At 29.4% G+C, this 15390-nt stretch overlaps 2 protein-coding genes across 3 annotated transcripts in view; both read left to right on the top strand.

Moving 5' to 3' along the window:
* The window catches only part of LOC101501628 (calreticulin-3), a 5900-nt gene extending 1712 nt beyond the window's left edge, over positions 1-4188 (top strand). The window contains exons 4-14 of the mRNA XM_004507292.4: positions 221-479; positions 702-758; positions 1559-1606; positions 1767-1853; positions 1943-2000; positions 2104-2171; positions 2259-2354; positions 2446-2502; positions 2606-2692; positions 3232-3267; positions 3990-4188. Coding sequence (XP_004507349.1) covers positions 221-479; positions 702-758; positions 1559-1606; positions 1767-1853; positions 1943-2000; positions 2104-2171; positions 2259-2354; positions 2446-2502; positions 2606-2692; positions 3232-3267; positions 3990-4001 — 865 coding nt within the window. The 3' untranslated portion in view covers positions 4002-4188. The remainder of the gene's footprint in view (positions 1-220; positions 480-701; positions 759-1558; positions 1607-1766; positions 1854-1942; positions 2001-2103; positions 2172-2258; positions 2355-2445; positions 2503-2605; positions 2693-3231; positions 3268-3989) is intronic.
* A 5089-nt stretch (positions 4189-9277) lies between these two features.
* On the top strand, positions 9278-13787 carry LOC101501311 (probable hydroxyacylglutathione hydrolase 2, chloroplastic). 2 transcript variants are annotated; one of them, XM_004507291.4, is made up of 8 exons: positions 9278-9715; positions 10700-10882; positions 11008-11211; positions 11403-11526; positions 11944-12044; positions 12841-12915; positions 13009-13107; positions 13430-13787. In XM_004507291.4, exons 1-8 carry the CDS (start codon positions 9701-9703, stop codon positions 13574-13576), a joined length of 948 nt encoding a protein of 315 aa, XP_004507348.1. In that variant the 5' UTR covers positions 9278-9700; the 3' UTR covers positions 13577-13787. The 2 variants fall into 2 exon arrangements, 1 of the variants encoding a protein (XP_004507348.1); XR_012163718.1 differs by lacking the exon at positions 13430-13787 and adding an exon at positions 12702-12738 and having other exon boundaries at positions 9328-9715.
* Positions 13788-15390: the final 1603 nt, after the last annotated feature.

Raw genomic sequence — 15390 nt, 5'->3', positions numbered from 1 at the left:
CTCTATCTCTAGCTATTGTGCTTTCTTCAATCGAGTTAACGTTCCTTATCGGTGCTTTAACATGATAAAAAAGATATGAGCTTTTATAGACTTGAATTGTATACCATTATATATGTCGATTCTCTTTATTATAAGAAAACTGCAGTGCCAACTGATGAGCAGTGCCAATTGTTCTATCACTGTATGAGCAATGCCAACTAATTGGTTTTGTTTAATGCAGTTTGATGTTTGGACCGGATCTATGTGGCACACAGACAAAGAAGCTCCATGTTATATTGTCATACCAAGGGCAGAATTATCCTATTAGAAAGGACCTGCAGTGCGAAACTGACAAATTAACTCATTTTTATACGTTCATTCTAAGGCCTGATGCCTCCTATAGTGTCCTTGTCGATAATCGAGAAAGAGATTCTGGAAGCATGTACACAGATTGGGACATCCTTCCTCCAAGAAAAATCAAGGATGTCAATGCAAAAAAGGTAATACTTCTGAATTAGTTTCAGTAGATTGGCATGTATTTATGTATTTTTCCTTATTTGAATGTTACAACGCTGAGCTTCAAATGCAATGTTATGAGTTATTGCAGTTTGGATCAAACAACCCAAACAAACATTCTATGAGTCTTGAAATGAGATAGGAGATGTTTTGGTTCTTTTTGTTTATCTTCTTTCATGCAAAACCTTTTAGTTTTTCTATTGCAGCCAGCAGACTGGGACGATAGAGAGTACATTGAGGATTCTAATGATGTCAAACCAGAGGTACTTGTTGTCTCCCTTCACACAACTGTTCCCATGGTAACTTATAATTTGTCATCAAGATTGTCGGACACGTTCACCTTTGCCTTTTTATTGTTTGCATGTGCATGAAAGACCATAATGACAACCACTTTTAAGAATTTCTACCATGGAATGGATAACTTTCATGTCCATATGAATGATAGCTGCAACTAACCGGCCTTCAGCAATATGTTTTTTGTTTTTGTATGCAAAGTGTTCTATTTTCAACAAAAATCTATAAAATTAGAAACCTGGTTAGAAGCACTTTTCATTAATAATTATTTTAAGTTTAGTCAGGGGTCATAAATGGTATCGAACTTTGTAGAGGTTAATAGAAAGTAAGTTACAGAACATCAAGTCGACAAAAAAAATTCCCCAAATGCATTTTAATGGCTGACCTCCGCTTGAAGGTTTGTCTTACACATAACATCATCGTTAATTTTATTTGGTATGTTGGAAGTCTCGGGAGTATCCAGATTACTTGGCAGTCCTTCAGTGTCATGAGTCAAAGTCGGATCACATCTTTAGTCTAGATTAGAGTTTATAGTTTAATTAAGTCTCATTTGAAGGTTGTTTAAAAGTTGCAAATATTTTAGCATTATAAGTTATTTCAAAAGTTTACAAAAGAATTTCTATTTATTTGTAAGCCCTTACAAAATTTAAAACAAAAATTTCAGTTTCATTTGCATTATTTACAAAAACTTTCTCGAGATTCTTAGTTAAGTTTTAGGTGTTACATTTTTGTTTTCATGTGTGCAAGTCTAATTGTCTCAATGTTGCAGGGATATGACTCAATTCCGGCTGAAATTCCTGATCCAAAAGCCAAGAAGGTTTGTTTGTTTCCCGCATGTTTAGATAAATTTTAAAATATAGTAAACAAATACATGTATTTAGATAGTAAGATTACAATTATAGACACAAGACTGAATTTAGCACAGGCTTATGAAAGCTATTTGCCTATTTCTCTTGTTTAATATTTTGTTTGACTAGCCTGTTGACTGGGATGATGAAGATGATGGACTATGGAAGTCCCCAAAAATTCCTAATCCAGCATACAGAGGAACGTGGAAACGAAAGGTTCTTCAAACTGTACATGTTAAAACTTTAAAGTTGAATCCATATTCATATGCCTTGGTTTCTAATTGTGGAAAATTGTTGAATCCTAGAAAGTCAAGAACTCTAATTACAAGGGAAAGTGGAAGACTCCGTGGATTGATAACCCAGGTAGATTGTTTTATAAGCAGGTGATATCGGTCATTAGAGTTTGTGTCTTTCCCCTGAAAATTATGAATCTCTAATGACAAAATTTTCTTTCTGTTTCCTGCAGAATTTGAGGATGATCCTGATCTTTATGTGCTGAAACCAATAAAGTATGTCGGCATTGAAGTGTGGCAGGTGTGTATATTTGTTTTGATACATTTCAAAATATTTAGCTATTAGTGAATATTTGAAGCGCCATTTCATTATAATTTGAATTTTCAGGTGAAAGCTGGTTCGATTTATGACAACATCTTAATTTGTGATGACCCACAATATGCAAAGCAAGTTGTGGAAGAATTTTTGGTTAATAATAGAGAGGTGAGCCATTTTTTTCTGACTTTGTATATCTGTTATGTAGTTTGTAGCAACCATCATAGTATTTGCATTCTCATTATGTGTAAAATCTTAGGCTGAAAAAGAAGCTTTTGAAGAAGCGGAAAAAGAAAGAAGGGCTCGGGAAGAAGAGGTGATGGATCAAAGCCTAATACCTAAATGCTTTGGCACTCTTCTGATTTATGCAGTAATCATGTGTTTTTAAAAGGGCATCTTTTGATGTTATGACCATGTAGGAGGCACAAAGAGCAAGAGAAGAGGGTGAAAAGAGAAGGAGAGAGAGGGACCGCAATTATGGAGATAAGAGGCGCCGTAGAAGAAGGGTAAGTTTTTTCTCATGTTGTACTCAAAATTCTTCTGGGTGTATTTGTGTTTATTATGCTGACTTTGTAGTAAAGTTTTGGCCTTTTTTTACTAGTTTGTATGGTAGGAATCATAGTAGTGTGAGGGCAGGGGACAACTCATGATAGACTTTTTGTTGTCCTTGTTTTCCTCTGAACGAATTGAATCATTTCATTCACACAACCACATAGTCTACGGTTTGGACCATCAGATCAAAGATAGGATGGATCATGTTCTTACTTTGGTTTTTGGATTCAATTTATCCAAGTCAAAATGTGGATCGTTCGGTCAATGATTTGACAGTCCAAATCACGTGATTGTGTTAAATACATGATTATCTAACTACATGGAATCAAGATTCAATGATTGACTTAATAAACCAACGGCTATTTGAGTTGTTTTATTAATCTTGAATTCTCTGTCCAATTCATGTAATTTTGTTTGGTCTTTAATTCAATTGAGTTTTTGACCACTTATTCCTATGTGCTATGAAATCTGATTTAAGGACTTTGTTTTGCAGCCGGATCCCCACGAATACCTGGATGATTATGGTCATGTAAGCCTAAGACCCTACTATTTTTTACTACTAAATATTTACTTCAATTTCTAGTTACGAGTTATTGCTTTATGTTGTTTCTGTGTTAGATAGATAATGAGTCCAAAATAACTTCAATTATTTTTAAATAAGCTCTCATAAATATTTTTAAAATAGCGAGCTGGAGTTGTTAACAATGAGTGGGTTTGACAATTTGCCCATAACTCCTTGTTAGTCCATTTGAAAATCAACCTTTTCCATATACAGCAAAATATATGACCATGATGTTTGCATAAGAAAGACCCTACTTGGTTACACAAAGTCACAAACAACAAAAGTACCGGAAAATACAACATTTTATCATTAAATAGAATAAAATTAATGATGATTGTTTAGTTGAATTATCAAAATTGATGTTGGTGTTTATATTTAAGACGGAAGAGAGTAAGGTGTAGCGGACCCACAAAGTTCATTGGTAAAGTCTTATTTGTTCAGCATCTTAAATAATGAAAAAGGACAAAATATACAATGATTGAACATAAACTGTGCAATGAAGCATGATGACAAGAAAATTATTGATGTGCTAAAATATGTGTAATTACAAATAAATTCATAAAATATGAGTACTATATAAAAAATTGTAAACCTGTTTCTAAACTTCTGAGCTTAGTTCATATTTCAACATACTCTTTTATTTTCGTATTCATTGCTCTAACTAGATGTGCATTTTCATGGTGTAACAGGATGAGCTTTGAAATGGGCAATGTGAGGGGTAGTTGGACTCTGCATAATTGTAGTAGCAATCTTCAATTTAATGCCACCTTCGAAGTTTGAAATTTTGAGTGTGTTGTGAACTTTAGGACCAAAGCATCAATTGCAATGACCATACTGAGCCGTACTGTACCAAAACTCAATAGAAATAAGCATTAGTCATTATGTCAACTTTATTACTTTTGCATTGTTATATTAGCTGCTACTGAATTTTGCATTTTGCATTTTGAAAGATGAAACTAAGCTTAAACTACCATATACTACTATAAACAAAAGGGTATTGCTAATATGATACATGTGGAAGAATTAAAAAGAATTTTTTTTTGGGAAAAATAATTTTAAATTTTTTAGGAGTTGGAATGCATAATTTTTAAGATAAAATTTCTACTTTTAATTTTTAATATCTACTCTAAAGACATGTGTTAGTATTTGTCTAAATAGAAATAACTAATTATTAAATGCAATTAATCTTATAAATCTCATTAAAAGTATAAGTGAAATTTCAAAAGTGTCTTTAATAGAAACTTGTTTTATTAGAATAAAAGAGTTGGTGAAAATAAATTAAAGTTAACATTAGTTGAAGGGTATTTTAAAAATAGATGTCATTAAATAGAGAACATATAAAAATAAATTATATTTGAGATTAGAGAAAATGAGAAAAAAAATTACTATCAAAGTCTTAATATAATAATTAATATTAATATTAAGTAAAATATTAGTAATTGATTTCATCATTTCATGTTTTGGAAGTGTCATTTTTCTATTCTTTTGGTGGATGTTTCCTTACCAGCTATAAATGTAACAATAATTAGTTTCATTATTTGAGTGTGGTAGGGTGTTGTTGTTGGCATTGGGTTAGATCGCACGTTTCTGTTGGAGTTGTAGAATGATTAGTGTTTTTGTTTACGAAGAAGGCTATGTGATGTATGCTACTTATTTTGTTGCATGTGTAGGTTTTCAGTCTGTGGTTTTCGGTTTGTTTTGTAAAAATCATCCAATTAAATTCAAACCGAAAATCAATTCAAGATATTAATAATATATAAAATATTTTATTTATATTTAAATTTAAATATATTTAAAATTTAAAATATAATATCATTTTATATAATTTATATTTTTATTTAAAATATAATTATGATTTGTTCTTTATTTTAAATATTTGATATATTTTTTATATTACAATTCAATTTTATATATATAACAAATAGAAATTTAAAATATGATATTTCTCATCAAAATAAAAAAATAAAAAAATAAAAAATCCTATATAAAATATATTATCTCCGTATCTAAATATAAGTCTTATTGTAAATTTTATTTTTATTAATAAAAATTGACATTGTAATTAATATTTTTTTTTTGTATGGAAAAATAATTAAAATATTATTTGTGTATTAATGTATTCAATAACGATTTTTTATATTCTAAGATAGTAGTATTAATTAAAATTATGTTTGAAAAAATAATAAATGCATATATTGAATTTCAATGGTTTATATCAAGGTACAAATTTTATTGTCGATAGGTGTTTATAATTAAAAACAAAAGTAGTATAATTCAACTTTTGTAAATACACAAACAGCATTATTAGAGTTATAGTTCGTCGGTTAAATATCAATATTGTTAAATTGGACGTCTTGTCTTGATTCGAACACGACATCTTGCAATTACGTGAGTTAATTATAATATAATTTACTATTTCTTTTAAAATAAAATAAAAAATATACAAATAACAAATAAACCAAAAATCAAGATCGATAAAAAATGAATCGAATTTAATTTTAAATAAAACCGATTGAATGATTGATCAAATAACAAAAATGAAAATATTATATGGATGGCTTTACTAACCTAATGTGTTTATTTTTAGCTAAATGATAACGATAACATCCTTTATAACGAAGACTCGAGGAGCGATTACAAGTTTACAACTGTTGTAAGGATAGAGGGGTCTACAAGGAAAGTCAAAACAATCGTAAATATCAAGGAAAGGAAAAAGGGACACGAATTGAAAATAGTTTTGTTAAATCATTGATTTATTATTGTTGAGCTACCAAATTATTATGTCATTTAGATGCTAAAAACATACCAAATCGGCATATGACGGCATCACATATTCACATGTAGTTGGCCGGCTCTCTATGAATTTATTATTTTTTTTACGGACCCTTTATGAAATATATGAACTATAAAACTATCGTTAAAATTTTAGATAGTACAATTTGAATATATTCACATAAATAAGTAAAAATAAAAGAATAAAATGATATCCATTTTTAAAATAATAAAATATTTTTTATGTGATTGTATATAAATATTATTAATTCATGTTTATGATTAAACAAGTATTTCTCATGAAATATATACTACTTTTTATTTGTTGCATGTGTAGGTTTTTGGTGTGTTTATACTTTTTTTTAGTAACTCACTATTTATATACAATGTTAAAGAATAAAAATAAAATAAAACATTTTCAATCTTTAAAATATATACAATTTTAAATATTATATTTTTATTTTTAGTTTCCTCTTGTAAAAAAATTCAAATGTTTTTAGCATTTCTCTTATCAAAATATCAATGATAACTACTAATAGTAATAAAGTCGTCGGTGCCACACGCATTCACTTGTAGTGCAACACAATCACTTTTCATCAATCATTATAAACACAAACATGCTCTCCAATCTCCATTGCAATCTCCCACATCCATGTGAATTATTATTATTTTTTGTTCAATCATGTGAAAATTAGATTAAATGTTTTTTTAAATTCAAATATATTTTTTGTCACTTTATTTTAATCAAAATAAATATACAATCTCTTCATTTATAAAATCATTTTTTTATATGTATCAATTAATTTTTGTGATTTTTGTTGTCTTCACATTTTTGATGATGTGACAATTTAATTAATTATCTGACATTTAATTAATATTTAAGAGTTTGATAATATATTTTAAATATTATTATTGTTGTAATTAATTTTATTATTTATTTTATTTATATACTAAAAATAAAATAAATAAATTTTAAATATTTTAAGTTTCAAGTTTTAATTTTAATTTTAAATATTCTAATATATAAATAAAGTAAAATAAATTTATTTTTAATATTTTAACATATAAATATTAAATATTATTACAAATATACTAAATTTAAATATTAAAAATAAAATAAATAAATTTTAATATTCTATATAAATATTTTAAAAATTTAAAGTACTAAAAAAAGTTAAATCAAATAAATAAATTTATATTTTATTCAAATGTTTTAAATTTTTATTTAAATCTATATAAATAAAATAAAATAAATAATTTTAATATATAAATAAAGCTAATTACAACAATAATAACATTAAAAAGATTTTATTCAAATCACCAATATCATCTAAGTGTCATGCCACTAATTAAAGTGTTACATCATTAAAAATAGTGGAGATCAAGTAAATCCTAATATTTAGTTGATATGGAACCAAAAAACTAATTTTATAAATGAGATGACTAAAATTTTATTTTGGACCAAATGAAGACAAAAAAAAAATCATTTGAACCTATTTTTTAACTAAAATTGGGGCCAGGTCCCAAAAAACAAAGTTAAAAGTCTCTATAGGCCAATACAACAGGGGAAAAGAAATCAAGAATTACATAGAAAATAAGACTGGTCTGAGAAGATGAAATATTGAATTTAGCAAAAATATATGCAACTTGATTGATAAATATAAGATAATTTTAAATGATTCAATTCTACAAACATTTCTTTTGTACGAGTAATAAGAGCATAACATATAATATTCACTAAAACAATTCTTTATGATTAAAACACCGCTACTTGAGAGTCTGATCACATATCAATATTTTTGAACACTTTGAAAGGTCGGCTTCAAACCATTATAGATAGCTTAAAGTTTTGTCATCGAGATCGTACACTCCCCAAAGACATAAAAGTAGTCAAAGATGAAATCACAAGTGTCATCACAAACTATTCCTCCACAAGCTACCATTCCATTCAAGTTTTGGAATGCACCATCTCCATTGTGAGCCACTCAACAATCCTCTAGGTAATGCCAAACAAACCAACGTTGAGTGGGAGTCAACACACTTGAAAGACGAGCATGAATTAAATGAGTATTCGATTTAGAAGTCACTTGGTATCTAACTTTGGTGGCTGAGCCACATGCTATGGGAACAAAATTGGAGAATATCAAATCGTTACGAGCCTTTCACACATTGTCCAACACTGCAACAAATAAGATACTCCAGTATAGGCCATAGTCCATAAATATATGCAGAAAGAAAAAAAAAAGTCATATTAACATGAAACATATAATGTCAAACCTCTGACACAAGTTGACAATCATGCAAAATATAAAGGATAGACTCGCTAGAATTAGACACACTGGACATAGGTCACTATTGGTCATATGACGGCGAATCCGTTGGAGGTTTATAAGTAAACAACCACAAACAACTTTTCACATAAAATATCTTAAATGTTCAAAACCCGACCACTTCTAAATCCACTGAAACTATTTGTCATCACTTTATTATCCAAGTCATTTATTGAATAACATGTTCCTTTAGAAGAAAATGACTCATTTGAATCCCCATTCCAAATAGCTAAATCCTCACCTACAAAATATTGAGGTGCAGACATAGAAAAAATGCGTTAAAATACTTCAATTGAAATCAATAATGTAATAGACTCTAAGTTCCACATACCCCTTCATTAACAAAATTCACCATATTTTTTCATGTATCGGTCTTTGGAATTTGACCCTTAGTAGTTTCAAGCAAAATAAACATAAATTACACATTCTTCATGTACAAACATAAAAGACTTATAAACAAAATCTGAATTTTCACACCTAAACACTTATAATTGAGTCCAACATACTGAATGATTAATTAAAATTTTATACTTAAATGCATTTTGATTCTCTATTTTGTCTAACACAAGATTTTAGTCTCCATATTTCACAATTTTTTTCTATTATCCATTCAAAACAATTTTTTATTATCATATTCATTAATAACTGAAAATTACTATTATCCAATATTACTGATTTGGACCAAAAATAGTAGACCATAAAATTCCATCACAACCTATTTTTCCAGTTTAATTGATAAAATATAAATTTATTCTTCTAAACTCCTAAATATGACAAGTCATAAAATAAACTCCTAAAACTCCAAATCTAAATAAAATAAAATAAGGGAAGTGTATCTAATTAAAAATAAAAAATTAATATGGTGATGGTGAAGGAGGAGAAAGGTGGTGGGTAAGCAAAATCGTTTTCACAAGGGAACAGTAAAGTAAAGAGAGTTGAGTGTGCCAACGTAACCACAACATAAATGCAACTCTCTCTCTCTCTCTCTATTCATTCTGCACTACGCAGATGCATATGCTCTTAAACCAACATCTTTTTCTGCTTTTTCTCTCTTTCAAATTAACTATTTTCTTTTCTTTTGAATTCATCTTTCAAATTGTGCAAAATTAAACCCTCATATTCAATTATGGATTCTGTAAAATCGGGTCACTTTGCTATGGAACAAGAACAGAAATTCAATTGCTAACATTTTTTACTTTTTTTTTTTTTTTTTAAACTTTTATTAAGCGCGTTTTTTCGCATTTCATTGTTTCCTCTGATCCTCTCTCTCTCTCTCTCTACATCTTTCACCACATTCGATGAGCGATATTAAGGTAATATTTTTCATTTGATTCTGTTGGAAATTATTTCACTTCACCCCGGAGAATATAAGATCTTTGAAAGATATATATAAAAAAAAATTTGTTTTTTTTTCTTTCTTTACTTTTTTAGGGACTTACATCACTTTTATATGATGATAATCAAGGTTGGTGATTATGCAGAAAATTGATGTTAAATACTAGTACTAGTAGTGACATCAGAACCTTGATGTTGGGGCAACTATTATGAATTCAACAGTTTTTTAAAACCTTGATGAGAATGTCATGTTCATTATTAGATTTGATATGGTGATTTTTTTTTTGTCAAATGTTTTGGTTGTAGATCTTTTACATGGTTTGCAACTTTATTTAAATTAGGGTCATGCTTAACAAAACAAAAGTAGAAATTTTTTATTGGAAAAAGCTAAATTTAAGCTTTCAAAAGTTGAATACTCAATTTCCAGTGTATTTTTTAATGCAATATTTATATTTTTAGATGGGCACTTGTTAGTATTCCCCTTTAAATTAAGCTTGAAATAATCATGGGAAATTCAATCTCATTTTTTTTCGCCCTACTATTCATGATGATTTTAACCCTTTTATCAACCTTGATGCTCTGCTACATTAGTGTGACTGTGTGACAGAGCAAGGATCTTAATAAAAGAGTTAACATCGTCTTGAAATGCAGGGAGAAAAATGATGAGAATGAGTTTACTATGATGATTTCAAGCTTGATGGAAGCAAGGTGAGGGAGTGGTGGGTTATTTGGAATAAGTGGCAGTTTACTCTTGTTGATTTAGAAGTATTTATAATGTTATATATTTGTTATTGTAATCTCTAATATCATTAAGGGTTGTTAAATGTGGTTTTTCTCTCCATGTACTGTGGTTTTCCTTGTTTGAATTCCCCATTACATTTGCTTTCTCTGAAGAATTGACTGTTGGGTATGATTTGGAAACGAATTAAATTTAATCTCTGTTCTGTGGGTTTTAATCTCAGGGAAGAAGTGGGTTTTGTGTGGTTCCAGATGTGAGACAAATTTGCTTTAGAAAAGGTATTCTATATGGATTTATGCGAATCTTTTCTATACCATTGAAAACACTGCGTGGAGCTAGTCGGTCGCTGAGGGTAGATCAATTTTGCAGTGTAGTGAGTATTTCTTCGTCATTAATGATTGAATTGGTGAGCAACTCTATTCTGCCTTCTTAAGATTTTCATGTTGCAATTAGATCTTTATTCAGTCACTAAAACTAATACCCCAATATCCTAATCTGTGCTATGTTGTGTCATTTTTCTTCAATTTTCAGGTTCCATGCCTAAGGGACAATTATGCATATATTTTATATGATGTGGATACAGGGACTGTGGGTGTTGTTGATCCTTCTGAAGCTGCGCCAATCATAGAGGCTTTGACCAAGAAAAATCTAAATTTGACATACATACTGAATACACACCACCACAATGATCACACTGATGGAAACGCAGAGTTGAAAGAAAGGTACGGGGCAAAGGTATGATATATTTTTATCTTCTGCTCTTCATTTTATGTTCAATTGATGTTTAAGTGTGCTTTCAGCAATAATGATCTGAATATAAAAATATAGTTTGTGTTTGAATAAGAACCAGGTTCTCCTTGTAAAGAGCAGATTTAAAGTGAGGTTTACGTTTGTCGATTTGTAACTATTCCTATGTTGTGTTATAGGTAATTGGTTCTGATTTAGACAAGGAAAGAATTCCTGGTATTGATATCTATTTGAGTGATGGAGATAAGTGGATGTTTGCTGGTCATGAGGTGCATATTATGGCCACTCCCGGTGTTACACGAGGTCAGATTCATGGTCTATGTGCATTAGTACTTCGTCTTAATTGTTGGACTTTTTTAAAAAGTATTTTAGTTGATAAGAGATCAGCTCAATTTCACTTGTTTGGCATTTTGGCTCTTTTTGTCTCCTGCACTTTACTTACCAATATAATATATTTCTATGTTCTTTTCTAACTGATGTGCCCGTGCCAATACTATGCCCGAGACATTTAGGGCTTGTTTGATTGGTGACTTATTTTGTCAATACTATGATGTAGGACTTTCTATGTAAGATTTTTAGGTATTTGGTAGTTCACTTGTGTTATGTTAGGCTATACAATTTGGGTTATTTCCGTGTACGATTTTTTTATTACCTCAACCTGCTGGTCCTCACTTTTCCAATATGCTAATCCTCACTTTCACCATATACTAATTGTTGCAGGCCATATTAGCTTCTACTTTCCTGGATCTGGGGCAATTTTTACTGGAGACACCTTGTTCAGCTTATCATGTGGCAAGCTCTATGAAGGAACCCCGGAGCAGGTTGATTTGGATTGTATATAGTTTTTCATCTTATTTTCAGGTTATAGATTTCTATCTTCAGTGACAGCTGGCAAGTCATTGCATCTTGCAAATATTTATTTCTCTTTTGCATCTCTTGATTTATCTCTTCTCCAGAAGTTCTAAAATCTTGATATACATGCACAAAAGGACTTGAGCCGCAGTTATTTAATTTGCAATTGAATGAGAACTGTATGATATTTGAAACTTGAATTATTTACAAGTAATTCATAACTGGTAAATCTTAAACTCCTCTACCAAATATGCTACAATTATTTGACTTATTACTGGAAGGTCCTGTCTGAATTGAGGTTACCCGTGTTTTTATTTGTTAGTTGTAGATTATAGATGAAAATATTTTGATAGATAAATTCCCTATGTATGTGGTCTTTGTAATAACATTTGAATTGAATTATTGGAATATTGACATTGGGCAACACTAATTAAATTTATACTGATGCACCTTTTCTTACTATGTTAGTATCAGAAATTACTATAACAGTTAACACTATTTTAGTAGTTAGATACTTTTCTCTCTCCATATTTTCAATTTTGAATATATGTTGATATTGTCATGTTGTACAATTCTTTTACTTTGTCAAATACTGTCTGTCTATAAAATTTGTATTTGAATATTAGGTGCGGATTTCTGAATATGTTGCTGATGTGCAATGTGGTAATGAAGGCCAGCTATTTCTTCCATGGTGTCAAGTCAGATACTTGATTCTCTTGTAATGAACTTTATTTTCAATTATTAAGCATTTATTCCATGTTGCAGATGCTGTCTTCTCTTAAAAAGATCATGTCGTTGGCAGATGATACAAGTATATATTGTGGTCATGAATATACATTGGTTAGTTTTTTTTAATTTCATCTTTTATGTTTCCGGCTTTATTTCTAAGCCTAGGAGCTATAAACTTGACTTTGGTTATTTGAAATTTGGCAGAATAATTCGAAGTTTGCATTGTCCATAGAGCCTGAAAACAAGGAACTTCAATCCTATGCTTCACATGTAGCTCACCTTAGAAATAAAGGCTTGCCCACGGTAATTTTGGGACCTAAGCGTTTATTAAGCTTACATACGCGTTGTTATTAATCAGGATTCCCTACAGTAAAATATTACTAAGTCACTGCATTTAAGAGATTAGTACTGTTGGATTAAGACCAGACGATTAATGTTTCCACTTTGATACATTGGATTCAAAATGCAAACTCGAAATGTGAGCTGACTGTTCTGGATTCTACAGGTCACATTTCTTGTGTGTATTAACTGTGATTCTTTGAGTGCAGGGAATCAAAATCTATTAGTTATTGATGTGTTTGAATCTTCTGCATTCTGCTTTTAACAAACTATTGCTGTTTCCCAGGTTCCAACTACACTAAAGATGGAAAAAGCTTGCAATCCATTCCTTCGCACCTGGAGCACAGAAATCCGGCAAAAACTAAAAGTTGCAGCCACTGCAGAAGACGCAGAAGCCCTGAGTGTTATTCGACAAGCAGAGGATACTTTTTAGTTTTTTTTTTCAATATAAATTTTCATCTCTACAGATATATGTATTGTGTATAGATTAGGTTATTGAAGCCATCAACATTTAGTTGTCGATGTCTTAATATAATTTTTCAACTCTCTTTTGAGTTCATTCTGGAGTTATTGATATAAATTAAATCAAATTTTGTTGGCACGTTGGGTAAAAAATAAATATGGTGCATTGAAGTTGTTCATCATTGACTTTGGTTTTGTGTATGCATGAATATGTTCAGAATGCCTAGTGCTTTAGATAGATAGTTAAATTGTGGTCCATTTTCAGTGTTTTAAAATGACTAGTTTGTACACAATAAAGAGCATTATCTGTAGTTTTGCCATTGATTAGCTTGATAGGAAGTGATTTATCATTATCATTCTCCCCTAATGATAATTTTTTAGTCCTACTTCTTGGCTACAAAATCACTTAAGCTTTTGCTCTTGATAGCATATCATCATAGGGATCGAATCATCAATGATGAAAGCAATAAAACTGATTACGTATTCAAGCATGGATTAAGCTTTTTTGGTATCCAAGTGGCCGTTGGCCCTTTGGAATAATATATCATGTGTAAGTTAAACATCTACTACTTTTGCTTGCTTGAGGACGTGAGTTGAGTAACTTTAGAGGAAGAAATTGATGTGAATTGTGAAATGCAACTCTTTAGTTGGAATTAAGTACGGTGGATTGTAAGTTTTCACAAATTTATTAGTTGATAGATGGATTCACCTAAACACGAAACAGTAGTAGGTTGGGCATCCCCCTCGCCACCGAACACAACTTTCATGACATCACATAATTGCTTTTTAAGTGCTAATCTTTATGTGTACATAATTATAGATATGTCACCTATGCATGTTATCTCAATATCTTTTGTTACCGTATAAGTAGATATGTTTATCTCAATCTCATTTCTACAATTTAAAAATACACAAAAATAAAAGGATACTACTGTATTTGGTAGCATTTACATTTTGAGGTCCAAGAGTTATTTCCCACAATTAATTTGGTTAACCACTTCCAATCTGGTGCAGTTTGATTTTTGTCTTAATGTACACGTCCTGTCATAGGAATCAGAAAAGCACATAAAATGTGCAAGGTGGTGACAACTTGGTAGGTCCCTACTCCCCCACCATAAAGTGTTACATGATCATCATCATCAGTTTGAGTAAATTTCACCTTATTGGTATTTTGTTTATTATTCTTTTAATGTATATAGATTCGGAAAATTCAATATCATCGTATTTAAATAAAATTCATAAAATTAATTATTATTTATAATAAAATATAAATTTTTATTAAATTTATAATTTAAATATTTAAATAAACTCATATTTTCATCTTCAGCGACAACATCAAATAAAGAATTCACGTTTTAAGATTTAAGTTATAAATTTGATTTAGAGAATAATAGAAAGAATAAAAAGATATTGTCTTGGTGATTTGTGATTCATCTTAAAGTGTGAGGTATTTATTTGATAATGTTGTTAGAGAGATAAAGTTATGAGTTTATTTGAATATTTGAATTTGATGAATATATATATATATATATATATATTAAATTAATAATAAATTTTAGTGGATTTTATTTGAAAATGATGATGAATATTTTGAAAAACATATATTATTGACGACTTAAATGATCAATAATTATTTAAAATTAAATAAATAACTAAATAAAAAAAATATAAATAATTTAATTGTTATATGAAATTATGTTAAGATAATATGAGGTATTTTATCTATATAATAATAATAATAATAATAATAATAATAATAATAATAATAATAATAATAATAATAAT

The sequence above is a fragment of the Cicer arietinum genome, chromosome 6 (assembly GCF_000331145.2).
Source record: "Cicer arietinum cultivar CDC Frontier isolate Library 1 chromosome 6, Cicar.CDCFrontier_v2.0, whole genome shotgun sequence".
NCBI lineage: Eukaryota > Viridiplantae > Streptophyta > Magnoliopsida > Fabales > Fabaceae > Cicer > Cicer arietinum.
This window is presented reverse-complemented; position numbering and strand designations above follow the sequence as displayed.